The sequence below is a fragment of the Microtus oregoni genome, unplaced genomic scaffold (genome assembly GCF_018167655.1).
Source record: "Microtus oregoni isolate MIOR12 unplaced genomic scaffold, Mior012 000032F_ref0000030, whole genome shotgun sequence".
NCBI classification, from domain to species: Eukaryota; Metazoa; Chordata; class Mammalia; order Rodentia; family Cricetidae; genus Microtus; species Microtus oregoni.
The window spans coordinates 13377979-13405024 of NW_024543091.1; the positions used below are offsets into that span (position 1 = coordinate 13377979).

At 40.3% G+C, this 27046-nt stretch overlaps 1 protein-coding gene across 3 annotated transcripts in view; it reads left to right on the top strand.

Moving 5' to 3' along the window:
- Nucleotides 1-27046, top strand: part of Unc13c (unc-13 homolog C) — a 457501-nt gene that overhangs the window by 206841 nt on the left and 223614 nt on the right. For all 3 annotated transcript variants that reach the window (XM_041679506.1, XM_041679508.1, XM_041679507.1), the window contains one exon: nucleotides 25729-25898. In XM_041679506.1, coding sequence (XP_041535440.1) covers nucleotides 25729-25898 — 170 coding nt within the window. The remainder of the gene's footprint in view (nucleotides 1-25728; nucleotides 25899-27046) is intronic.

Sequence of the window (27046 nt, forward strand, 5' to 3'; positions counted from 1 at the left end):
TTGTTGTTGTTGCTGCTGCTGCTGCTGTTGTTTTAAATGCATTGGATGGAAAAATGGAAAGTTGCATATAAATACAACATATATATATATATATGTGTGTGTGTGTGTGTGTGTGTGTGTGTGTGTGTGTGTATAGAGATGATATATAATAATGGGTATGTTCCCTAAACTGTGAGTATAGTATAAAAAGATGGATTTGCTGTTACCTGACATTAAAGATTAAAGTGTGGTCATTCTTACTATTAGAGAATAAAGATGTAGAGATCAGGTATGAGGGTGAGCACATGTTTGATTTCTGGAAGATATCTTGGTAGCATGGGTGTATGTATCTGTGACACTTATAGGTTAATCATTAATATGCATAGCATTCATCCTATAAAATTCACTCTAAACAACTTGACTAAAACACTTTCAACACATGCATGATGTTATGGATAGGGCTATTTCTGACAGAAGAATGGATGCCATCTAAGTACCACTTAACTGTACATGAAGGCTGATGTAGCCAGTTAAGGAACACACATGTAATAGGACATTAATAATGAAAAGATCTAGATGCCCACCAGCAGATGATGATCCTCCTCCATCAAGCAGATGAATGGATAATGAGCAGAGAGTTGTCTTTCTTTTCTGTTGTGAGAAAACACTGTCCAGGAGCAGCTCAGGGAGGAAAGTCCTTATTTCAACTAACAGTCCAGGGCAAGAATTCAAAGGAACCTGGAGGAAAAAGAAACCAACTATTTCTTCCCTGCTTTTATGGTCTCAAAGAAATGCACCAGTAAAGTTTCCTTGGATGGAGCCCCACTGCAATTATAACTCAAATGTTTCAGCTCCTTCCCTTAAAGTGCCATGTTCTATCACCATCCTTCCAAGAGCAGTGTTTCCCTACAGCCACTTCACTCATGAGAAACACACACACACACACACACACACACACACACACACACACACACACACAAGTAAATCTTTTAAAAGGGGGGAAAAGGAGAGAACCTTACTGCCTAAAGCCAAGAAAGAAAGATTTCCTGCCATAATGGCCTCTCTGTCTCTAGAAGGCATTTTTTCCTTCCTGACCATAATGCAGTCTGAATTTACTTCAAATGTTAAGTTCCACCTGCTTTTAAAAGCCCACTTACCATTCTTCACTTTTGATCTTCCACCTCAACAATAAGGCTAAGTAAACTAAGTTATAAAATAGCCAAGTTAAGGGAACAAAACTTACTGACTAAGGCAAACTGAACTGAATCTATACATGACATATTCTTAGAAGCAGCATCCTTTCCTGGGAGTGAACTCTTTCTCAGATGATTCGTGGAACTCAGCAACAAGAGAAAGTCTGGAAATGAACTCTCCCCATGAGACAGAAGGCTGAGAGAGGCTCACACATTGACTCAACAGAGGTTTAAAGTCAGCATACATGGCGGCTATATTTCCCCCAAATTCATGGACACAGACATATACAGAAATGCAGAAACAGACATACTCATACAGACATATACAAACAGACACATAGTCACACAGAGACATATACACTCACACAGACAGACACACGCCCACAGAAAAACACACAGACAGACACACGCCCACAGAAAAACACACAGACACATGAAATTCTTTGCAAAGGTCTGAAATAACTCTTAATAATATATTTTATGTTGTTTTTCAATAAAAACTATAAAATAATAAGTGTAATACATATTGTTATACCAACTTCAAATTCATTATAATATAAATATATGCATATATCTATCTCTTATGCACACATATAGCTATCACTTGTCATACACGTGTGTGTATGATAGCATATATCTTCACTCAAATGGGTATATCCTTATGTAAATATGTATATAACCACATATGTACTCAAGTGTATTAATTAATAATTAATATTCAGCCGTGCATTGCTTAACAGTGAGTATTCATTCTGAGAAAGGCATCCTTTGGTGACTTGGGTTCTCTCAGTGACAACCAGGTTACAGTGTTACCAAGAAACACAGTCCTGCTGGATCAGAGCTCTACAGACTGACATGGCATATGACAAGTAACACGCACTAAATTTATACATAGGAAATCATCGTTACAGTTCCACATTGTAGGATACTTTTCTCTTAATAATCTATAGTATAAAATTATGGCCTTATAAAAGACATTCATAAAGCAATATTATTAGTAATTACATATTATTTTTACATTGATATTCTTCTTTATGGCTGAGTTTTTATTAGCTTGACACAAAGCTAGCCATACCTTGAAAGAAGGAATCGTAATTGAGAAAGTGCCTCCATAAAATTGGGCTATAGGCAAGTTTGCCTTAATTGTCTTGGTTAATGGTTGATGTGGGGGACCCCACCCTATGGGGTAGCAGGTGGTCCTGGGCTGTATAAGAAGCAGGTTGAGAGAGGGATCCATGAGAAACAAGCCAGTAAGCAGCATCCTTCCATCCCCTCTGCTTCAGTTCTTGCTTCCAGTGGTCCTTCCTGTGGTATTTTTCTTATTCATTCAGTAAGAAAGTTTTGAATAAAAACTTGATGCAGGTACTAGGGTTTGGATAACTAAATACAGAATCAGGAGCTCAGAGAATGTTTATTCAGAGAGAACACATCTTGTCTCTTATCTGAATCTTGAAAGACAAGTAATTGTTTACCACATAGAGGAGAAAGGGCTCCTTACCCCTAAGAAGGCCAATGAGTCATAGGCAGAGCAGGGAAGCAGTTCGGTGAACTGAGAAGTAGCAGAGCATATGCCAGCCATACATAGGCACATCACCCAGCTCTTCAGAAGAGGGCATGGTCATTGTCCCCTAGCCTCTCCTTTCCTGGACTATCTCTTTCACAGCAAAATGTACACTAAAGAATTTTCTTGATTAAACTTGAATAAATTATTTTTATTCTTTTAGTAGTATAAATGAATCATCAATTGATTTTTAGAATTGGTAATATAATGTTATATTATTAATATTTTATTCTGGGGCTGGAGGAATGGCTCAGCAGTCAAGGGAACATGCTGCTCTTGCAGAAGACCCAAGTTTGGTTTCAAGTTCCCACACATAGTGGCTTAAAATCATGTGTTCCACTTAGCTCTGGGGATCTGAGGTCCCCTTCTGGTTTCCGCAGGTACCTGCATTCAAATGCACAGACCCACCCACACGTGCACAAAATTTATTTTTTTAATTAAAAATAAAGATTTTCTTCTTTTTATTTTAGAATTATTTTATTTTGAATATTACTTTACTTCCTCCTAGGACAGCATACTCTGCCACACTAGCATCTGAGGAGAAAGCTTTAGATACAGAATCCTGGAAGGTTTGAGGTACAAGAAGTCCAATTCTGAGGGTTATCACAGAGTGTCGGGGGCTAGGTGTATGTGAGAAAGGTCCCCTTTGTCTTTGGAGTCTATGACATATGACTACTCAGCCTTCTCCCCATCAATGTCAGAGTCATCCTTTGGCTTCCACTTCTCCTTTCAAAAATTCATACACAGAAACAGACATGTATACCAAAGGAACATAACAGATTGTTCACATAGAAACCCACACAACTATAGCCTCCTAGATTTTGACAAAAGGATCAAAAATTGTACACTGATAGAAATATGTCACCTGTTCAACAGATGGGCTAATAAAACTGAATACTCACCTGCAGGAGAATGAGATTAGAACCCTATCTCTCACCCTAAAAAAAATCAGCTCAAGATGGGGCCTTGATTTCAAACCCAAAATGCTGAAACTGCTAAAGGAAAACCCCTTGACTGTATAGCTAGAGATGAAAATTGTCGGGACAGGATTCCAGAAACACAGCAAGTAACCCCAACGATTGTCAAATAGGATCACATGAAATTAACAAGCTTCTGCACATCAAACAAAATCATCAAGAGAGCGAAGAGACAAAACCACACAGTGGAAGCAAACCATTGCTTGCAATACTTCAGGCAGTTAAAAATCTCAACTATATTGAGAACTACAAAAAGTAAACTACAAAAAAAATGTTAATAAGTGAACTAATCACATACTGGGAAGGGAGGTAAATGGAACGGGATAGGGGTAGGAGCATGAGGACTCCAGATGGCCATGTTGGGGGAGGGACAGAGAGGGAAAGCAATGAAAGAGACATCTTGATAGAGGGAGCCATTATTAGGTTAGGAAGAAATCAGGGGCTAGGGAAATTCCCAGGAATCCACAGAATGACCCCCAACTAAGACTCCTAACAATAGTGGAGAGGGTGCCTGAACTAGCTTTCTCCTATAATCAGATTAGTGACTGCCCTCATTGTCATCATAGAACCTACATCCAGTAACTGATGGAAGGAGATGCAAGGATCCAGTCAAGCACTGAGCTGAGCTCCTGGAGCTTAGTTGAAGGGAGGGAGGAGGGATCATATGAGCAAGTCAGGTCAAGATCATGATTGGGAAAACCACAGAGACAGCTGACCCGAGCTATTGGGAGTTCAGGGACTCTTGACCAATGGCTGGAGAGCCTACATGGGATTGAACTAAGCCCTCTGAATGTGGGTGACAGTTATGTGACTTGATCTATGGAGGGGCCTGGCAGTGGGACCAGGACTTATTCTGAGTGCATGAACTAGCGTTTTGGAGCCCATTCCTTATGGTGGGATACATTATTCAGCCTTGATACAGGGGAGAGGGGCTTGGTCCTACCTCAACTTGGTATACCATACTTTGTTGACTCCCCAAGGGAGACCTTACCTATTCTGAGGAATGAATGGGGGTGGGATGAGGGAAGGTAGAGAGTGTGAGAAGAAGAGGGGTGTAACTGGGGCTAGTATGTAATTTTTTTTTTTTTTTTGGTTTTTCGAGACAGGGTTTCTCTGTGGCTTTGGAGCCTGTCCTGGAACTAGTTCTGTAGACCAGGCTGGTCTCGAACTCACAGAGATCTGCCTGCCTCTGCCTCCCAAGTGCTGGGATTAAATGTGTGCGCCACCATTGCCCAGCTAGTATGTAAAATTAATTTTTTAAAAATAAGCAAAAGAAGAATATAGGCAGTGTTTCACTGTATTGCCACTGATATTTTTAAAGTATCAGTTTGTCTTCCCACTTCAATAATTTTAAAGAATTTAGATATAGTAAGATGAGAGATATTGATTCAACAAAAAAAAAGAAACCAATATTTGAATGACGGCAAGTTTCATAATTCACAGTAACTCACTGAGAGGAAGTGTTGAAGCCGAATCTCTCATCCTGTTTCCAATTAGTGAGTCAGAGTTCAGGGAATTGGGCTGTAAGTTGAGAATGTAATTGCTTGTGGAAAGGTGGCCTCAGAATGGCTCTTACAGCACATTCCTGCTTGTCGAATTTTCTGTCCCTGCCCTCCTGCCAGCCTGAGTTGAAGTGAGATTGCTTACAGTCTCTAGAAGATATTTTAGAGTGCAATTACTACAGCAGAAAATGATGCAGAATAAACTAAGGATCTTCAGAAATCCTTCTAACTGGATTTTGATAGAAGCACTCCACTGATTTCAATTCCGGTGTAGAGAGAGATGCATTGGCTCATTTCTGTATAACCCACCTCTCATCAGTGTGTCTTCTACTGGGTCCTGATATGATACTGGCTAAACTGTTACAGCATCTTTTTTGGTAAGCCGACACACATAGCTAGAGTTTCTGCATATTCTCCACAAGCATTCTTTAAATTGATTTTTAGAGCTCTACATTTTTTTCTACTCCCTCCCTGCCTCTACCCTCTCCCTCAACCCTCTCCCATGGTCCCCATGCTCCCAATTTACTCAGGAGATCTTGTCTTTTTTCTACTTCCCATGTAGAGTAGATCCATGTATATCTCTCTTAGGGTCCTCAATGGTGTCTAGGTTCTCTGGGATTGTTATTTGTAGGCTGATTTTCTTTGTTTTATGTTTAAAAACCATTTATGAGTGAGCACATGTGATAATTGTCTTTATGGGTCTGGGTTACCTCACTCAAAATGATGTTTTTTAACTCCATCCATTTGCCTGCAAAATTCAAGATGTCGTTATTTTTTTCTGCTGCGTAGTACTCCATTGTGTAAATGTACTCCATTTTCCTTATCCATTCTTCAGTCGAGGGGCATTTAAGTTGTTTCCAGGTTCTAGCTATGAAAAATAATGCTATGAACATAGTTGAGCACATGTCCTTGTGGCATGATTGAGCATCCTTTGGATATATACCCAACAGTGGTATCACTGGGTCTTGAGGAAGGTCGGTGGCAATTTTTCAGAAAATTAGGAAACGACCTTCCACAAGCATGATTTTGAATGGTGACCTTACTAGCTATAGCCTCTTGCCTGAAACAGAGTCACTGAGTGGGACATGGGGAGTAGGAGGCCTAGTTCTACCTGGGCTTCCAGTGAAGCTTCCTTTTACCATCTGCTTAGAAAGGCCCTTCCCAGCAGGGATCAAGGGAAAAGATTGAGCACAAACACAGCTACCCGACTATCAGGTTTTACTGATGCCATGACGTCTCTTAAGTAGAGTACGCCTCTAAGACTAGGATCACCTCTGCCAATGTGGGTTGAAAGGATTTTTTTTCCTTTGAGTATAGTCATGAGAAATATGTATTTGGATGTTACTTAAAAAAACTAAATCTAAAATACGTTCAGTGGGACTATTTTCAAAATAGTAATAAACAATTATAAAGAAATTAGTCATTTTGGATGGCTACCAAAACACAATTGTCCCAATAGTGATTGGCTGCAAGGTATTATAGCACTTATGGATTAAAACCAAGAGACCACACATATAGTAATCCTGTTGTCCTGGCTAAGTTTATGTCAATTTAACACAGCCTCCAGGCATCTGAAAGGAGGGATCTTCAATGGAGAAAATGCCTCCATAAGATAGGACATTTTCTTATCTAGTGATTGATATAGGGAGTCCAGCCCATTGTGTGGGGGAGCATCTCTGGGCTTGTGGTCTTGGATTCTACAAGAAAGCAGGCTGAGCAAACCATGATGAGCAAGCAAGAAATCAGTACCATTCCATGGCCTCTGCATCAGCTCTTGCCTCCAGGATCCTGCCCTGTTTGAGTTCCTGTTCTGACTTCCTTCAGTGACAGACTACAATGCAGAAGTTTAAACCAAATAAATTCTTCAACTGACTTTTAGGTGCTGATATTTCATTGAAACAATAGTGATCCTAACACCTGTCAAGAAAATAAATAAATGTGTGGGTGGTGTGTGTGTGTGTGTGTGTGTGTGTGTGTGTGTGTGTGTGGTGGAGAGGGTGTATGTGTGTATGTGTGTACGTGTGGTGTGCATGTGGTATATGTAGGAGTTGGAGGAGTTGGTGTGTGTGGAGAAGGTTGGTGGTATGAGTCAGGTGTGGTAAAGTAGCATGTGTGTTTGTGTGCGTGTGCGTGCATGTGTTTGTGTGTGTGCCTGCGTATACGTGTGTGTGCATGTGTGTATGTGTGTGTGTCCATGTGTGAGCATGTGTGTGGTAAAGTAGGATGTGTGTGTGTGTATTTAAGTTAGCAAGCTATAAAATGCATAACGCCCTTAGGAGCAGCACCAGCCCTTCCTTTAAAAATGAAAACATGTAAAGCTGGAAATTTACTTCACTCTTTAGGCAGGGAATTATTTTTAACTAAAGAAAAACTACAGAGCAAATCTTTTGATTATAGCAGTACTTGGCTTACTTTTTTTTTTATTGAGAAAAGGAAAAAAAAACAAGTTTCCGCCTCCTCCCAGCCTCCCATTTCCCTCCCCCTCCTCCCACCCTTCTCCCAGTCCTCCCACCCTTCTCCCCCTCCCCTCCACTCCTCTCCCCCTCCCTCTCCAGTCCAAAGAGCAGTCAGGGTTCCCTGCCCTGTGGTAAGTCCTAGGTCCTCCCCTCTCCGTCCATATCTAGGAAGGTGAACATCCAAACTGGCTAGACTCCCACAAAGCCAGCACATTAAGTAGGATCAAAACCCCGTGCCATTGTCCTTGGCTTCTCATCAGCCCTCATTGTTTGCCATGTTCAGAGAGTCCGGCCCGATCCCAAGCTTTTTCAGTCACAGTCCAGCTGGCCTTGGTGAGCTCCCAATAGATCAGCTCCACTGTCTCAGTGGGTGGGTGCACCCCTCGCGGTCCCGACTTCTCTGTTCATGTTCTCCCTCCTTCTGCTCCTCATTGGGACCTTGGGAGCTCAGTCCAGTGCTCCAGTGTGGGTCTCTGTCTCTATCTCCATCCATCACCAGATGAAGGTTCTATGGTGATATGCAAGATATTCGTCAGTATTGCTATAGGATAGGGTCATTTCCGGTTCCCTATCCTCAGCTGCCCAAGGAACTAACTGGGGACATCGCCTTGGGCACCTGGGAGCCACTCTAGGTTCAAGTCTCTTGCCAACCCCAGGGTGGCTCCCTTAACTAAGAATTGTGCTTCCGTGCTCCCCTATCCAACCTTCCTATATCCCAATCATCCTTTTTCCCCAAGTTCCCCCCATCCTCCCCTTCTCCCTTTTCTCTCCCCTTCTCCCCTTACCCCCATCCCACCCCACCCCCAAGATCCCAATTTTCTCCCCGGCAATTTTGTCTACTTCCCATAGCCAAGAGGATAACTATATGTTTTTCCTTGGGTTCACCTTCTTACTCAGCTTCTTTAGGTTCACCAATTGTAGACTCCGTGACCCTTATTTATGTCTAGAAACCAATTATGAGTGAGTACATCCCATGTTCATCTTTTTGGGTCTGGGTTACCTCACTCAGTATAGTGTTTTCTATTTCCATCCATTTGCATGCAAAATTCGAGAAGTCATTGTTTTTTACTGCAGCGTAGTACTCTAATGTGTATATATTCCACACTTTCTTCATCCATTCTTTCATTGAAGGGCATCTAGGTTGTTTCCAGGTTCTGGCTATTACAAATAATACTGCTATGAACATAGTTGAACAAATGCTCTTGTCATATGATAGGGCATCTCTTGGGTATATTCCCAGGAGTGGTTTTGCTGGGTCCAGGGGTAGGTTGATCCCGAATTTCCTGAGAAACCGAAACACTGATTTCCAAAGTGGTTGCACAAGATTGCATTCCCACCAGCAATGGATGAGGGTACCCCTTCCTCCACAGCCTCTCCAGCAAAGGCTATCATTGGTGTTTTTTATTTTAGCCATTCTGACAGGTGTAAGATGATATTTCAAAGTTGCTTTGATTTGCATTTCCTTGATCGCTAAGGAGGTTGAGTGCTTAAGTGCTTGGCTTACTTTTAATAAAACGTTTTGGCAACAAAATATCTTATTTTCTATTGCCAAAAAGAGCCTGATCCATAAACTGAAAAATAGGCCAGAAGCTCTGGCTAGCTACTTAACCAGATTATAAATGGCTGCAAAGGTTCGGGTTTATTAAAATCGTGCTCCCCTCTTTGTTCTGCGTGAAAGGTGTTTTTCTCTTGTATGTGATCTATTTCTTGTTTTCAAGTTCTTTTTATAATGTATGTTCTTTCTCATAAAAGCAAGCCTTTGAATGTCAAAGTGATGAATCAGATCGTAAGTAGCTAGAGAACTCCACATACCGCACCAAACTTATCTTTTTACACTTTTTTAAAATTTTATGTTTTTAAAAAGAAAACAAACTATCTTTTCTCATTTTATATACCAATCCCAGTTCCTACTCTCCTGCTCCCATTCCCTCCACCTTCCCTCAAACTTATCTTAAGTCACTGATGATATTACTAAACAAGTCAATTTCCTAGGTCTTTGTATTGTTAATTGTTTGATATTTTATTCAGTTAGACTTTCTGACTTGATCCTGAGTGAGGAGTATAGTGGCAAATGGTGGCTTCGATGTTTTCCAAAATTCAAATTAGAATCAGGCTTGGTTTTTCACATCAAGCTTCCATGGTGGCTTAGTCAAAACGGAAAGTTATGCAGCTGGGGTGTAGCTCAGTTGGCAACGTGCTCATCTGGCACTCACAAAGCCCTGGTTCACTTTGCAGCACTGATGTCGTTGATCACACCTGTCACCTTAGCACTGTGCGGTGGTGGCAGCGGAGGACAGTGGCTCCGAAGTTTATACTCATGCATAGCTGCGTTGGAAGAGAATGACCTATGATAGCCGAGCTTCCGCTCTTGACTATTTGAGTCTATTCCGTCTATAAACCAGCAAAGTGAAGGAATACATAGCGGGTAGCAGAGGAACAGTAAAACAGACAGCTTGGCATCGAAGCGGGTACTCAGAACTCCAGCACAGGTGACCGCAGGAGCCTGGGAGAGACAATGAATGGTTGTAGCCTCACGTCAGGGCTTAGAAAATACTGCAGAAAACCAACTTGGGAAGCAGCCTGCTGGAGTTCTAATCTAGAACCCCAAGGTGGAGCAGAGGGTCCCCTCAGATGAGGCTTCCAAGCAAAAGAGTAAATAGCAGCAGCTAGAGATGACATCATTAGAGTGGGAACCTTTCTCCTCCAGTAGAAAAGACTGGGGAAGCTTTGAAGTAGTAATGCTGGAGTTCCAAGTCCAGAACTCCCAACTTCTCCTTCCCTAGGCCGACATTTTCATGCCACAGGATAAACACTAGTAACCGGTTACAATGGTTCCCCTTCCAGCTCTTCACAGAGCTGTAACTGTGTTACTCTTGAGCTGTTTACTGTTTTTTGTTTTTCTTTCCTGGTTACAGAGCTGTGGGGCCAACCTGACTCATGTCAGGGTCTTTGAAGGATAATTGACATGAACATGCCTGGGTCTGAAGTGCAGGTGGGGACAGCTTCTCCCACAACCAGCTTTTCATTGAGCTAAAACAGCACAGAAAAAAATAATCAGCATAATGTACGTTGCAATAGTGAATTCAAATCTAGACTGGGAAACATGAGAAGCTCTGTTTAAAAACATATTAATATAAGTCTCTTTCAACAAGAATCCAGATACATCCCTTTTAGGAATGCTATAGAAACCTGAGCGCCCCATCCCAGTTCATCTCATTGTGCTGTTCTCAAGCCTTTTGAAGTGAGTTGAGACTTAGGATCTGGGGATGAAATGAGAAAGGAAAAGAGGCGGCCACAGAGGAGCGCTGATCCTAGATCAACTTCAAAGGTATGTCAGACATCCCTCCACAGTTGCAGGGTGAAGGGGGGTGAGAAAAGTTAGGAAAACAAGGTGGGGTATAAGCAACCAAACAGCCTCTGCCTTCACTCATCTCTGAGGACTCAGTGACCATATTCAGTGCTCCTTCTCCCGGCCTCACTGAATCACATAGTGCATCCTCTCTCTTGTCCAAGACCACGCTCATCTCAAAGTGAAAGCCACCTTGTTGAGTTTATTTCCAAGTCTAGTTTTGGGTAACCCTTTTCTCTTTCATAAGCATCTAGCTGGGTTCTTTGTTTATCTTGTGACCTAAATTAAGAATACCTTGTCTTCCTCCCACACTCCCAGTGGTTATCTGCAGAGAAAGAAGAGAAAGCAAGTCAAACCTTCTCGCTAAGTAAAAAGGAAGATTGGGAATGATCAACCTTGTTAGTTCAGAGAAAATTAATAATTTTGGATAACAAATATATGCTATGCTTGCCTTCTCTGTTGTATATCTAAAGAGGTTTCTTAGTCAACCGATTCCACAGCCTAGGCGTTTCCTTCTTGATGAATCTGTTCTATCATTTGACCTCCAGATCATGGGGTATACCAGACGTCCGTTTAGACTCTCAGCCCCTTTGGACAGGATTGCATTACACTGAGTGAAAATAGCCAAAGAGAAAAGGTCATCCCAGGAAGTACAGGTGTGTGGTCTTCCTGCGGCTGTGAGTTAAGTGATTCAAGTTCCCTGCAGTCAAAGCCAGACAAGCCAGAGGCATATTTGACAATTCTATTTCCTGGAAAATTTACCAGGCTTCCAGGAAATGGGCTCCAAAATGATTTTATGAATAAATAACTACATAAGCCTAGAAATTGTACCTCTTAGCTATTGAATCCACTGTCTTAATTCCTCTCCTGCTACCAAATGCTCAGCAGCCTCAGGGGAAGGAAGAGAATGTATCACCTTTAATCTAATTTTTGCCACTAACTACTCCATCACTGTCAGCTAGAGACTTAAGGAACCGGGGAAAGGAAGATGCCGAAAGCATCCTGGGACAGCACTTTATCTCTGAAGTTGTACTTAGAAGCATCTATTCTTACACACACACATACACACAGACACACACACACACAGACATACACACACACCTAAGGATAACTGAGCAGCTGGCTTTCTTCAGTCTTGCAGGGTTACATAGTCAGTGTTCTCAGCCAAGTTACCAGAGGGGTCGAGGCAGCATACAGTCAGAGGGAGCATCTGTTAGTCTAGCCCTTGAAGCTCTACCCACAGTCTGACCAGCTCTAAAGTGAGTGTCAACCTACTATAACACATATTTGATAAATTTTAAACTTATTGCAAATATGTCTCAGTTGGCAGACTGTGTACTTCATTGATAAACCAAGCACAGCTGGGCCAGCTGTTATACTCCAGTGCTTAAAAAATGCCCTGGCTTTCCATCTTGTGGTAATGAAAATCTCCAAACTCTGCCTTGTCAATGTCGTCTCCTCTACAAAGTTAACTACATATTTTAGATGTCCTACCTGCCACTCCTTCATGCTTTAAAATCACCACTGTGGAATGGACACATGAGTCATGAAACAGGACATACAACTAATTGTTTTTCTGGTTTTAATTCTTTCACTGATTTGTGTATGTGGTAGATAAGTGCATGATAACATAATTGATAGTAGGAAGTATAAGATCCAATGTGAAACTCCACGTCTTCAGAATAGCTACTCTAAGTGCATGTTTCTCTCACGTGTGGTTTCTAGGTTCTGTATAGCTACATAGATACACATACGTGTATATGACACAAAGAAAGGGGTTAAGCTATTTAGGGGGACAAGTGGGAGGGCAAAGAACAAAGAGGAAGGTATCAAGAGGCAATGGGAGGGCAATGGGCTCAACATACATCATATGTGCTTGCATGAAAATGCCTTATATAGCCCTTTATAATAAACAATAGCATAATAATAAATGGAGACCAACTCTATAACATTCAAAGTGTTGAACTAGTTAAAAAGAAATTGAAGGATAAACTGTAAGGTAAAAGGGCCATCCGAAGAAACCCACCCTGGCTCTGAGACTTGAGCCACTAGAAAGCTTTAGCCCTGAACCCAGCACCAAAGAGATGCACCCTGATTCTGAAATCAGTGCCAAAGAAACAGACTTTGTCCCTAGAATCAGAGTCAGTGAAAGAAATTTGTCCCATCCCCAAAACTAGAGCCCAAAGGCTTAAAAAAGCCAGTGAAAGAAACATGTTTGCCTCTGAAATCAGCCATCTCTGCTCCTCACCAACTAAACTAACCAATCTCTGAGCACGGAAAAACTAACCAATTCCCATTCTCCCTGGGAAAACTCTGAGCCTAGGAAGCCCTACATAAGCCCTGTGCCTGTTCAGTTTGCCGCTGCTCTTCTTGCACCCTGGTAGAAGCAGCCACTTTCCTGGATTCTTCCCTCCCAATAAATCTCTTGAGTGAGGTTTGCGTGAAGATGTTCTTTCTTTAGAGCAGAGACAGAGCTGAATTGTAACACTTTCCCTGGGGAAGCCTTTCCTTAACAGATCGGAGTTGTTACAACTTCCCTGGGGAAGTCAGAAGTAAAGCAGAGTTGAGCAGGGCTGTAAGCCTTTGGCTAGGGAAACTTTCCCCTAGCAGAACAGAGTTGTTACACTCTGGAGTGCCACAGCCCAGTTTTAACAAGTTCCCTAGGAAGCCCTTTCCTGGGCAGCAGAGCTGTCACATTGGGGAAACCTTCCCTATAGCAGGGCTGTAAGCTGCTATGCTTACTGTGGTCTGAGCTATTCCCTGGCTCCCGACTGCCAGAGCGCTCTTCCACGCGAGCTATAACACTCAATATTCCCTGGTTCCCAACAGTGATCACTTTTCCATCTGAGCTGTGAACCTTACATAAACTCAGAAAACTTAAGTGTGAAACAAAAGGTTCAAGTCAGTTGCAAAAGAAGATTAATAAAAGATTAAATAGATCTCAGAAAATAAAAAGGTGTGCTACAGACCAATGAGAAAAGAAGAGCCAGCTATCAAAATATCTGTGATGTAGCCTGAAAAGCAGAGGGGACTTTGAGAGGAGCCATACATGAGATCTCGGTGAGCACTGCAACTGCTGTAAATCTGAAACCCTTCTCATGTATGAACACAGTAGAGGAACAGAATCACTGAGAAGTGCAGAGACCCTGGCTGTCCTCTGCAGAATCACAAGGTTAGAATATTTTTGCGGTTTCTATAGTTTTCTTGCCACTTAATTTTGAAATAAATTTAAACTTTTGATCAAAACTAAAGTTTAAAAAATCCTACAGGCTCCAAAAAAAACCAAAAACCAAAACAAAAACAAGAAAAAAAACCCGTTGCTTTCTTTGTCTGGAAATGTCTTTGTCCCAGGGCATAGGATTCTCCAGTTGGGCCTCCCAGGAATTAGGATTCCAAATGTGGATTGCCACACTCAGCCCAGTGATCCCTTCTTTTTTTTTTTAATTGATTTTATTGAGCTCTACATTTTCTCTGCTCCTCTCTTTTTTTAAAATTGATTTTATTGAGCTCTACATTTTTCTTTGCTCCTCTCCCTGCCTCTACCCTCCTCTTCAACCCCCTCCCAAGATCCCCATGCTCCCAGTTTACTCAGGAGATCTTGGCTTTTTCTACTTCCCAAGTAGATTAGATCCACGTATGTCTCTTTTAGGGTCCTCATTGGTGTCTAGGTTCTCTAGGATTGTGATTTGTAGGCTGGTTTATTTTGCTTCATGTCTAAAAGCTACTTACACTTCTGAGTAAGTACATATGATAATTGTCTTTCTGGGTCTGGGTTACCTCATTCAAAATAATGTTTTCTAGATCCATCCATTTGCCTGCATATTTCAAGATGTCATTATTTTTTACTGCTGTATAGTAAGTACTCCATTGTGTAAATGTGCTACATTTTCCTTATCCTTTCTTCTGTCAAGGGACATTTAGGTTGTTTCCAGGTTCTGGCTATGACAATCAATGCTGCTATGAACATAGTTGAGCACGTGTCCTTGTGACACGATTGAGCATCCTTTGGATATATACCCCAATATGGTATTGCTGGGTCTTGAGGAAGGTTGTTTCCTAATTTTCTGAGAAATTGCCACACTGATTCCAAAGGGGCTCTACCAGCTTGCATTCTCACCAGCAATGCAAAGTGTCCCCTTTACCCCACAACTTCTCCAATGTAAGTTGTAATCTATGGTTTTGATCTTGCCAATCTTCCAGGTATAAAATGGAATATCAGAGTTGTTTTGGTTTGCATTTCTCTGATGACTAAGGATGTTGAGCATTTCCTTAAGTGTTTTTCAGCCATGTTAGATTCATCTGTTGAGAGTTTTCTGTTTAGGTCTGTACTCCACTTTTTTATTGGACTATTTGTTCTTTTGATGATCAATTTCTTGAGTTCTTTATATATTTTGGAGATCAGACCTCTGTCTGATTTGGGGTTAGTGAAGATCTTTTCCCTTTCTGTAGGCTGTTGTTTTGTCTTGTTAACCGTGTCCTTTGCTTTACAGAAGCTTTTCAGTTTCAGGAGGTCCCATTTATTAATTGTTTCTATCAGTGTCTGTGCTATTGGGATTATATTTAGGAAGTGGTCTCCTGTACCAATGTGTTCAAGTGTACTTCCCACTTTCTCGTCTATGAGGTTCAGTGTGGCTGACTTTATATTGAGGTCTTTGATCCATTTGGACTTGTGTTGAAGGAGCTGCGGTGGGCTGCGTTCCCACCCAGCTCCGCACGGCTAGCTTTACCCGAAATAATTACACGGAAACTGTATTCTTTTAAACACCGCTTGGCCCATTATATCTAGCCTTTTCTCGGCTAACTCTCGCACCTGGACTAGCCCATTTCTAATAATCTGTTTAGCCCATGAGCTGGCTTACCAGGAATGATCTTAATCTGCGTCTCCCTGGAGTAAGAGAATCATGGCGACTCCTGACTCAGCTTCTTTCTCCCAGCCTTCTGTTCTGTTTACTCCTCCCACCTGTATTTTAACCTATGAGGGCCAAGCAGTTTCTTTATTGCTTAACAAATGACATCAACAGATTGATATATGACACTCCCACATCACTTCCCCTTTTTCTGTTTAAACAAAAAAGGAAGGCTTTAACTTTAACATAGTAAAATTACATATAGCAAAACAGTTATTAAGCAAGAATCACAGTTACTATATTTATATCTATTTTATCTTTTATCATAACAAAGGAAAACTATAACTATCTATTCATTCTTCAACTCCATCAAAGACTCCAGAAGGATATAATACTACCTAAGTAAACAAGAAATAAGAAACTTCAAACTCTAGAAATGACAAAGACATCTCACTGCCTGGACAGTCACCCAAAGTTCTTTTGTACCGTTGGGGCATCCATCTTTAGCCTTCAGGCCCATAGTATCCAGCAGACATTTTCATCAAGCAGGAAATTCCAAAGACAGTTCAGTCACTTTCTGCTGTGTCCTGCAGAATGTTTCGCAGACTCTTTCTTGAGTCAGGAACCCCGAAAGACCATCTCACCTTTAGGCAAGTTCAGCAGTCCTCTCTCTGTAGGTTCTCTTTGTCCAGTTTATGCAACAGTCCAGGCAAGAACAGTTTCTTGCCCAAATTGCTATCAAACTCCATAAGGATCCTCTTCGATGCCCATCTTCCTCTCGAAGTAGATTGGTGCTGCCAGGAGCAGACATGTCTCCTTGTCATGAAAAGCCCTAAGTTATTAAAACATTTAAATGCCATATTCTGTAGCCTTTGAGAGATATGAAGAATGCCTATCTGAAATATATCTCTATATATCTAGTAAATCTAACTAACATGACTACAAGCTTGACTATTACTGATGATTATCCATTAACAACCTATATTTCTTAATTATACAGTACATTTTTAAATGAACTACACAATCACAATACCTTAATCAAGATCAAGAAATACATATACATATAACAAAATTGACCTTAAAATCCATACCAATGCAAATTATTCATATCTATATCATATCCCCCTTTATAAATGCAAAAGAACATTTATAAACAATATTTTGGAAACATGGTCGCAGTTTTTTCTCTCCAAACTGCTTCCTGCTGAATGGGGGCGCTGTTAATCAGATCATTTAGGGTGTAACCTGTGTGCCAGGTTTATCTCAGTTGGCAGTTGAGTGAAGTAATTTTTTGAGGGTGTTCACAGGAACTTTTTGGGAGGTCGTGGTCTATCATACCATATCGGGATAGATGTAATCCACAGGGTCTGGTCCTCTGTGAAAACAAAAGAAGACCCTCTCCAAAGCATCATATCCTTAGACCCAAATTTTGAAATCGTAATACCCTTATATCCATTCTGGTTTAGCTTGGCAGCCCATATAATGAAATGTCTGTCTGTACTTAGCTCCTTTACAGTCAAAAATTTTAAAGAAAACACAATGTACATAATCCAGACTCTCTGCGAATTTTCCATTTTTACGTGGCTTATTTTTCTTTATTTCTTTTAATCTCTTAACTATCTGTATTCTGTCTCTTTAAAGACTTTATCCTTTTTTTTATGGGCATTAACTTTATTCTCTCTATTTCTTTTTCTCTCTCTCAAGCCTATGTACATTCATCCAACAGTGTGGTCTTTTATGTCTGAATCTGTTTTATTGTGAATCTGTAACTTTTTTTTACTATCCAGGAGCATTTCTTAAAAAACTTAAGTTGCACCATGTACAAGTAATACGGTACCGCCTGTGTCTTGCCCAGTCCAAACCTTAACTGCGCTGTTATTACAGTAATTATGGTAGTTCCTGTCTGAGGTCAGCACAGTTCAGCCTGGAGCAGCTGCTCCTGCCTCAGATCCATTTGGTGCCCCTGAGCTGAGCACAGTTCCAGGCACACAGCAAGTCCACATTGGCACCGCAGTCAGCGGTTTAACTCTGAGACTGAGCGTGCAGCACAGAAACTCTTTTCATCCAAGTTACAGCCAAATCTGACATGCAGAGCACTGCGCAGTCTGAAAACATCTCTCTATAGTCGGCAGGAATCGCCATGTTCTCCCGCCTGCCTAAGCCTGATTCTGCCTTCTGCCCAGGTGCAGGCAGGGAGCGCTGAGCCATCAGCACAGTCTCAGAGCAGTCTCCTTCGGATCCCAAGCGGGAACAGAAACATCCAGTCCCCTAAAAAGCCTTTGAAATGCTTTAAAGCCAGAGTTCACGCTGGCAGCACAGCCCCAGGAAGCAGGGCTTTAAAATGACACAGCGTTTTTTATGCTTCTGTTGCTGAATCAGGAAATCTCTCTACAGCACCCCACCAACAAACAGCAAAAATCTGTGTTAAACTCTCTCTCCCTTAATTTTAAGCCTTCTCAGGTTTTTTAAGTGAATTTAGTCCATCACGGGCTGGCTTAACCCTACAGACTTGAGTTTTGTGCATGGTGATAGATATGGATTTATTTTCATTCTTCTACATATTGATATCCATGCACCATCTGTTTTTCATTTTTCTATTTGATATTTTTTGTGTCTTTGTCAAAACTCGGGGTTTCAAAGGTGTGTGGATTAATATCCTTGTCTTTGATTCGGTTCCATTGGTCCTCCTGTCTGTTTTTATACCAATATCAGGCTATTTTTAGTAGCTCTGTAGTAGAGTTTGAAGTCAGGGATTGTGATGCCTCCAGAAGTTCCTTTATTGTACAGGATTGTTTTGGCTATTTTGGATTTTTTGCCCTTCCATATGAAGTTGAGTACTGTTCTTTTGAGGTCTGTGAAGAATTTTGCTGGGATTTTGATGGGCATTGCATTGAATATGTTGATTGCTTTTGGTAAGATTGCCAATATTTTTGTGGTTTTTTTTCTTGTTTTGTTTTGGGGTTTTTTCCCTTGGTTTTTGTTTGTTTTTTGTTGTTGTTGTTGTTTTGGGTTTTTTTTGAGACAGGTTTTTTCTGTAGATTTGTAGCCTGTCCTGGAACTAGCTCTTGTAGACAAGGTTGGCCTTGAACTCACAAAGATCCGCCTGCCTCTGCCTCCTGTGTGATGGGATTAAAGGCATGTACCACCGCTGCCCAGCTAAGATTGCCATTTTTACTATGTTAATTCTACCTACCCAGGAGCATGGAGATTGTTCCACTTTCTGGTGTCTTCTTTAATTTCTTTCTTCAATGATTTAAAGTTCATGTCATACAAGTCTTCCACTTGTTTGGTTAGAGTTACTCTGAGATATTTTATGATATTTGTGGCTATTGTGAAGGGTGATGTTTCTTTGATTTCTTTCTTGGCCCATTTATCATCTGTGTAAAGGAGGGCTATTCATTATTTTGAGTTTATCTTGTATCCTACTACATTACTGAAAGTGTTTATGAGCTGTACAAGTTCCTTAGCAGATTTTTTGGGGGTCACTTATGGAAACTATCATATCAACAGTAAATAGTGAGAGTTTGACTTCTTCTTTACTGATTTTTATCCCTTTGATCGCCTTTTGTTGTCTTATTGCTCTAGCTAAAACCTCAAGAACTATATTGAATAGATATGGAGAGAGTGGGCAACCTTGTGTTGTTCCTGATTCAGTGGAATCACTGGGAGTTTCTCTCCATTTAGTTTGATGTTGGCTGTTGGCTTATTGTATATTGCCTTTATTATGTTTAGATATGTTCCTTGTATTCCTCCTCTCTCGAAGACCTTTATCATGAAGGAATATTGTATTTTGTCGAAAGCTTTTTTGTCATCTAATGAGATGATCATGTGGTTTTATTTTTCAGTTTGTCTATATGGTGGATTACATTGACAGATTTTCGTATGTTGAACCATCTTTGCATCTCTGGGATGAAGCTGACTTGATTGTGGTGGATGATGGTTCTGATGTGTTCTTGCATTCGATTTGCCAGTATTTTATTTAGTATTTTTACATCAATGTTTATGAGTGAGATTGGTCTGTAATTCTCTTTCTTAGTAATATCTTTATATGGTTTGGGTATCAGGGTAATTGTACGCTCATAAAAGAGTTTGGCAATGTTCTTTCTGTTTCCATTGTGTAGAACAATTTGAGGGGTATTGGTATTAGTTCTTCTTTGAAAATTTTGTAGAATTCTGAGCTGAAACTATCTGGTCCTGGTATTTTTTTTTTGATTGGGAGACTTTTGATACCTGTTTCAATTTCTTTAGCAGTTATGGGTTTGTTAATTTGCTTATCTGGTCTTGATTTAATTTTGGTAAGTGATATTTATCCAAAAAGTTGTTCATTTTCTTTAAGTTTTCCAATTTTGTGGAGTATAGGTTTTCAATATATGACCTGATGATCCTCTGTATTTCCTCCATGTCTATTGTCATGTCCCCCCTTTCATTTCTGATTTTGTTTATTTGAATACTCTCTCTCTGCCTTTTGGTTAGTTTGGATAAAGGTTTGTCTATTTCGTTGATTCAAAGAACCAACTCTTTGTCTTATTGATTCTTTGTATTGTTTTCTTTGTTTCTATTTTGTTGGTTTCAGCTCTCAGTTTGATTATTTCCTGCCATCTAGTTTTTTTTGGGTGAGTTTGCTTCTTTTTGTTCTAAAGTTTTCAAATGTTCTGTTAATTCACTAGTGTGGTATTTTTCCAGCTTCTTTATGTAGGCATTTGGTGCTATGAACTTTTCTCTTAACATTGCTTTCATTGTGTCCCATAAATTTGGGTATGTTGTGTGATCATTTAAATTGAATTTTAGGAAATTTTTAATTTCTCCCTTTATTTCTTTTTTGACCTATTGATTATTCAGGTGAGAATTGTTTAATTTCCATGTGCTTGTGGACTTTCTGGAATGAGTGTTGCTGTTAAATTCTAGTTTTAAGCCATGGTGGTCTGATAAGATACATGGGGTTTCTTATTCCAAGTTTTTTGTATCAATGGAGGTTTGTTTTGTTACCTAGTATGTGGTCAAATTTTTAAAAGGTTCCATGAGGTGCTGAGAAGAAGGTATATTCTTTTCTGTTTGTATGGAATATTCTATAAATGTCTGTTAGGTCCATTTGAGACATAACCTCTGCTAGTTCCCTTATTTCTCTGCTAATTTTTTGTCTGACTGACCTGACCAGTGGTGAGAGTGGAGTGCTGAAGTCTCCCACTATTAGCATGTGGGGTTTAATGTATGATTTAAACTTTAGAAGAGTTTCTTTGACATATGAGGTGTCCCTGTATTTGGGGCATAGATGTTCAGTATGGAGATTTCCTCTTGATGGATTTTTCTTGTGACTAATATGAAATGTCCTTTTTTTGTCTCTTTTGATTGATTTTAGTTTGAATTCTATTTTGCTAGATATAAGGATAACTACACCGGCTTGTTTCTTAAGTCCATTTGATTGGAAAATTTTTTCCTAACCCTTTATTCTGAGGCAATGTCTGTCTTTTAGGTTGAGGTGTGTTTCTTATATGTAGCAGAAGGATGGATTCTGTTTTCGTATCCAGTTGTTAGCTTGTGTCTTTTTATAGGTGAGTTTAGTCCATTTATTTTAAAGGATATTAATGAACAGTGATTGCTATCTCCTGTTAATTTAGTTTTCATTGGTGGTGATATTAATTTGTGCGTTTTCCCCTTCTTTAGGATTTGCTGCTGTGGTGTCATCAATTTTCTGTGTTTTGTGGATGTAGCCAACTTCCTTGAGTTGGCGTTTTCCTTCTGGTACTTTACGTAGGGCTGGGTTTGTGGCTAGGTATTGATTAAATCTGGTTTTGTCATAGAATATCTTGTTTTGTCCTTCTATGGTAATTGAAAGTTTTGCTGGGTATAATAGTCTAGGCTGGCATCCGTTGTCTCTTAATGTCTGCATAACACTTGACCACAACCTTCTGACTTTCATTGTGTCTATTGAGATACAATAAAACTGATAGGTCTGCCTTTATATATTACTTGGCCTTTTTCCTTTGCAGCTCTTAATATTCTTTCTTTATCCTGTATGTTTAGTATTTTGATTATTATGTGGCTAGGGAACTTTTTTTTGATCCAGTCTATTTGGTGTTCTGTAAGCTTCTTGTATCTTCATAGGCATATCTTTCTTTAGGTTGGAAAAGTTTTCTTCTATGATTTTGTTAAATATATTATCTGTGCATTTGAGTTGAATTTCTTCTCCTTCTTCTATACCTAGTATTCTTAGGTTTGGTCTTTTTGTGGTGTCCCATAGTTTCTGGATGTTTTGTGTTAATCTTTTGTTAGATTTAATGTTTTCTTTGATGGGTGAGTTTATTTCCTCTATTGTATCTTCAGCACTTGAGATTCTCTCTTCCATCTCTTGTATTCTGCTGTTTATGCTTGCATTTGTGGTTCCTGATCATTTTCTCATGATTTCTGTTTCTATAATTCCCTTGGCTTATGTTTTCTTTATTGTCTCTATGTCAGTTTTCAAGTCTTGAATAGTTTCTTTCATATGTTTGATTGCTTTTTCTTGATTTTCTTTAAGGTATTTGTTGATGTCTTCCAATTTCTTATTTGTCTTTTCCTCCATTTCTTTGAGGGAATTTCTCATTTCCTCTTTAAGGGCCTCCAACATTTTCCTGAAGTTATTTTTTAGATTATTTCCTTCTGCTTCATCTATATTTTGTTGTTCAAGTCTTGCCGTTGTAGGGTCACTAGATTTTACTGGTGTTATGTTGTTCTTTGTGGTATTGTGTGTGGTCTTACCTTGTCTACCCATCTTTTCCTCTAATTGGTGTAGTTGGGGCTGTCTGTGACTCTGGTGATCAATCTTCCTGGTGCCAGTGGTTCAAAGGCTCAGATGGCTGTTCCTCGTGGTACATTCAGTGCCATGGTTCCAATTAACACATTGGTCATTCCCTGCTTTTGGAAATCACTCAGCACTCCTGGGGTTTGCTCTGCTCCCATGGAGTTTGCTGTTCTCAGGCCTGCTCTGGCCTAGGTTGCTGGCTCAAACCTGTTTCTGTAAATGTCCCTGGTCTGGATCCACTCCTGCAGAGGTCTCTGGCTTGGGGTTCACCCTACAAAGGTCTCTGGCTCTGATCTATAGCCTCAGAGGCTCCAGACTCCGGTGTGCCTGGACTCGCAGAGGACCTGGCTCAGGTCTACTCACTAAGAGGTCCAAGACTCATGCCCAGACCCACAGAGGTCCTGGCTCAGGCTTAGTTCTTCAGAGGTTCCTGACTCACGCCTGGACCTGCAGGGGGTCCTGGCTCAGGTCTACTCCCTCAGTGCTCCCCTGTACCTGCTCGTGTGGAGTTTGTTGTCTTAGGTCTGCTCTGACCTAAGTCGCTAGCTCAGTCCTGTTTCCATAAATATCTCTAGTCTGGAACCACTCCCACTTGCGCAGAGTTCACTGTCTCAGGCTTGCTCCAGCCTAGGTTGATGGCTCTGTCCTGTTTCTGTGGAGTTTGCTGTCCAGACCTGCTACAGCCCAGATTCTTGCTCAGCCTTGTTCCTGTGGAGTTCATCTATCTCAGGTTTGCTTGGGCCCAGGTCGCTGGCTCAGTCCATTCTCATTATTTCTATAAATACCTGCTAACATGGGTATTATCACCCTCAGTTTGTAGCTAAAAATGTCACACAACTTGAGTCAGATAGGAAGTAGTCAGTTGTCAACCCTGTTAAAACCAATAAACTATTTTCATATGCAATTATCCATTGTGCACCTAAATTAACACATAATTTAATCTATATACTGACATATGTGTAAAAATAAGTAAAATGTTACAGTTGTAAAATAAAGAACAAAAAGCTGGGTTATTATATATTTTAGAAAGTGGGTGTCTCTGATATCACCACTCCACAACCCACCCTCCTGAAGCATGTCTTCTCAACCTGCTATCTAAGAAATCGCATAATATAGTATGCAAAAGACAACATTTTATGCAAAAGAGTTATGAACTGAGCTGAGCAGTGAATCATTTAATATATGTACACTGTCCTGCTCATGATGGGCATCTTAAACTCTGGTCTAGAAGACCAAGTGATGATCATGCCTCAACGTTTCTAACAATCCCACTGTCCCAGTTATTACTGTAGTATTCTGATCTGAAACCTCCCACATGGACTCAAAATTGTGGGCTACAGTTTGCACACAGGCATGTCATACCCCAATTGTTACTCTTATTTGCACTGTCTGGTTTTGTTTCAAAGACTGATGGGAAGCACATGACGCTTTCAGGAATGGTTAAGGAAATGTTGCTCTTTGAACTCATTCTGCAGTCTAGTAGAGACATAGATGCCTTCCTAAATTAGGTATATGTTTAATTCATTAAATAAAATATTGAAAGAAAATAGTAGATCAATTATATTGAATATATATTCATATATTATATATTGAATAAATAATTTAGCATAGTATAAAGTAAAGTAATATTTTATTTCCTTATACTCTGTTATATATAAAATTGTCTGTCACTTTATTAGGGACCAACTACTGCTGTGATTTGTTGCCTAGGTGTAAAATTGGGAAGGAGTAAACTGAAATAGTTTCATTTAGTTTTCAAATACAAGTTCAGGAATGCCCAGAACTTGCCCATAAACCCCAGGTTAAAGATTCCTACACTGGAGTGGATGGACGCTGAGAGTCAGGGAGCATAGGTTCCCGCTACCTCATTTATCAGCCTTAGGGAAAATGGCACACAGCAGGTACCTCGCTCATTCTCAAAAACTGGCTGGTTAGAGAGAGAAAAACATGGGAGAGACCACCAAATACAGTCAGGGAGACACCCAGAAGCACAGCTTTGGGTAATATTGGGTAGCTGTTGTCAACAAGAGGAGATGGAAGAAATGTGGAAATCAGTGACAGACTAGAACCTACGAGCTGTTCTCACGTCGCAGGGATTTTCTGCTGACCAAATTTGATTTCACAGTTTCTTCTGTGTACTGGTAGGGTGTATATTGTGTATACTGTGTACATATTGGGTGCTATGGTTTGGCTATGAGGAATGTCACAGCTTGTGCTGGGTGAGGACATGGTTCCCAGTCAGTGGCTCTATTGAGAAGCAGTTGGATCATGGGAACACAAGTGGCATCAAACTATTAGTGCACACATAGCTAAGGGACTGTTCTTAGTAGAACACAGGGCCTTGTTGGGAGACTGTCCAGTGGAGTCATGCCTTTAGAAGCTAGATCACTTCTCTCCCCTCCTCCCTATTCCCTTCCATCTCCCTTGTCCCCCTCCCTCCTCTTCCCCACCCTCTCTCCCATGCTCTTCCTATGTTCTCCCTGCCTCTGCTTCCTAGCTACTACTCCTGAGCACTTCTATTCCACATCCTGCACAGAATGATGCTCAGCTTCACCTCAGGCCTGAAGCAATGGGGTCCACCATGGACTGGAAGCCAGGAAGCCAGCAGTCAAAGTTTATTCTTCCTCCTTGTAATTTAGTGTAAGCACTCTGACACAGAGACCAGAACCATACACACCGAGATGATCAGCGTGTAAAATACCTGCCTGTAACTGTGATGTCGTTTCCTACTCTGACCCCTTTTTCAATGTCCTTGCCATGAAATTAGCTTATTGCCCATATGAGGGATTTCTAGAGCATGGGTATGTTGTCCAAGAAAATGTTGCAAATTGCACGTTTGACTCTGCTGTCTCAGGTACAGGCAATAAACTGGAATGGGATATAATTTTGCCTATTTGTTGTTGAGAGAACCACACATTTCTCCCTTCTACCTGCAACACCCATAGCTAGAAGGGATCCTGGGGGATCCATTTATAACTCAGTAGATATCTCTTTATTAACTGGTCAAGTTTACAGTCAGCCTCCAACACCATGTGCCCTTCAGAGGAGCAGCCAGCAGTCACTGACCTGTGCACATTTCTTTACAGTGAATGCCATAACTCTACAGATCGAATCAAGGTCCGAGTATGGGATGAAGACGATGACATTAAATCCAGAGTGAAGCAGCACTTCAAGAAGGAGTCGGATGACTTTCTGGGGCAGACAATCGTGGAAGTCAGGACTCTGAGTGGCGAGATGGATGTCTGGTACAACTTAGGTGATTATTTTTATACCTACTTGAAAATGAGTTCAGATTCAAGAGTCTCTGTGACACGGATCCTATTCACCTAGAGTTAAAAGTCAGATGTCTTTGTAGATCATTTTGCCGACCTCTTAGCTGAGTTAGTTTTATTAGCAATGAAGGGCAATTGTAGATGAATTTTTTTGTACAATCGAAATACATTGTTAAATCTAAGATGAAAACAAAAAACTTAAAGAATCCACTAAATGTCTTCTCAGAGAAAAGTTTACACCACTTTTGACTTTAGATTCATAATATACAGCTTCAAAGACATTTGTCTAATGTTTGAGAAATCTATGGCTGCTCTGATTTATTCTGCTCACTTAGGAAAATATAGTTGGGAGGCTAGAGAGATAGATCATCAATTAACAGCATTTTCTGTTCTTCCAGAGGACGCAGGTTTAGGCAAGAGGCTCACAACTACCTGTAACTCTAGCTTGGGGGTGTACAAATGCCTTCTTCTGACCTTTATGGACTACCACAAATGCATGGCATGTGTTCACACAGACATACACATCACATGCACATAAATTAAAAATTATTTATTAACTAATTAAAAAGAAAGATAGTTTTTATGTAGTTAGGATTTCTTTCAAATGGTAATATATAAATAGTCTTTCGTTAGCAAAGACAAGAAGAATTGATGTGGCTTTAACACGGGTTTCAACTATGAAGACATCAATAGTAAGTTTAGCTGGCATGACGTTTAAGTAAACTTTTATTGTAGAAACAGAAGTATGACAAATTTGACTTCAGCTTTTACTTGAGTAAAAAATAACCTGGGGTCTTTACTGGTGTCCTAATAATAGTATAAATTTATAGTTATCTCAGTTTTCATAAAGATGGGACCCAAAGATTTTTTAATGACAGCCTAGGAAATGATAAATTAAAATTTTGAGAACCAGCTGGCCATGAACAGAAGCTGACATAGCCCATGGACCACAAAGAATTACCACTTATATTCACAATGTACTTTACCAACTTACAGAATGTTGGTTCTAAAACAAACAAATAAAAACACTACAAACTTTTAGTAATATAATAGTTGTCAAAAAAAGAAAATCTCATTGAGTTAATAAAATTCTAAATTATATAACAACTTAAGAAACAGGAAATTTAACTTG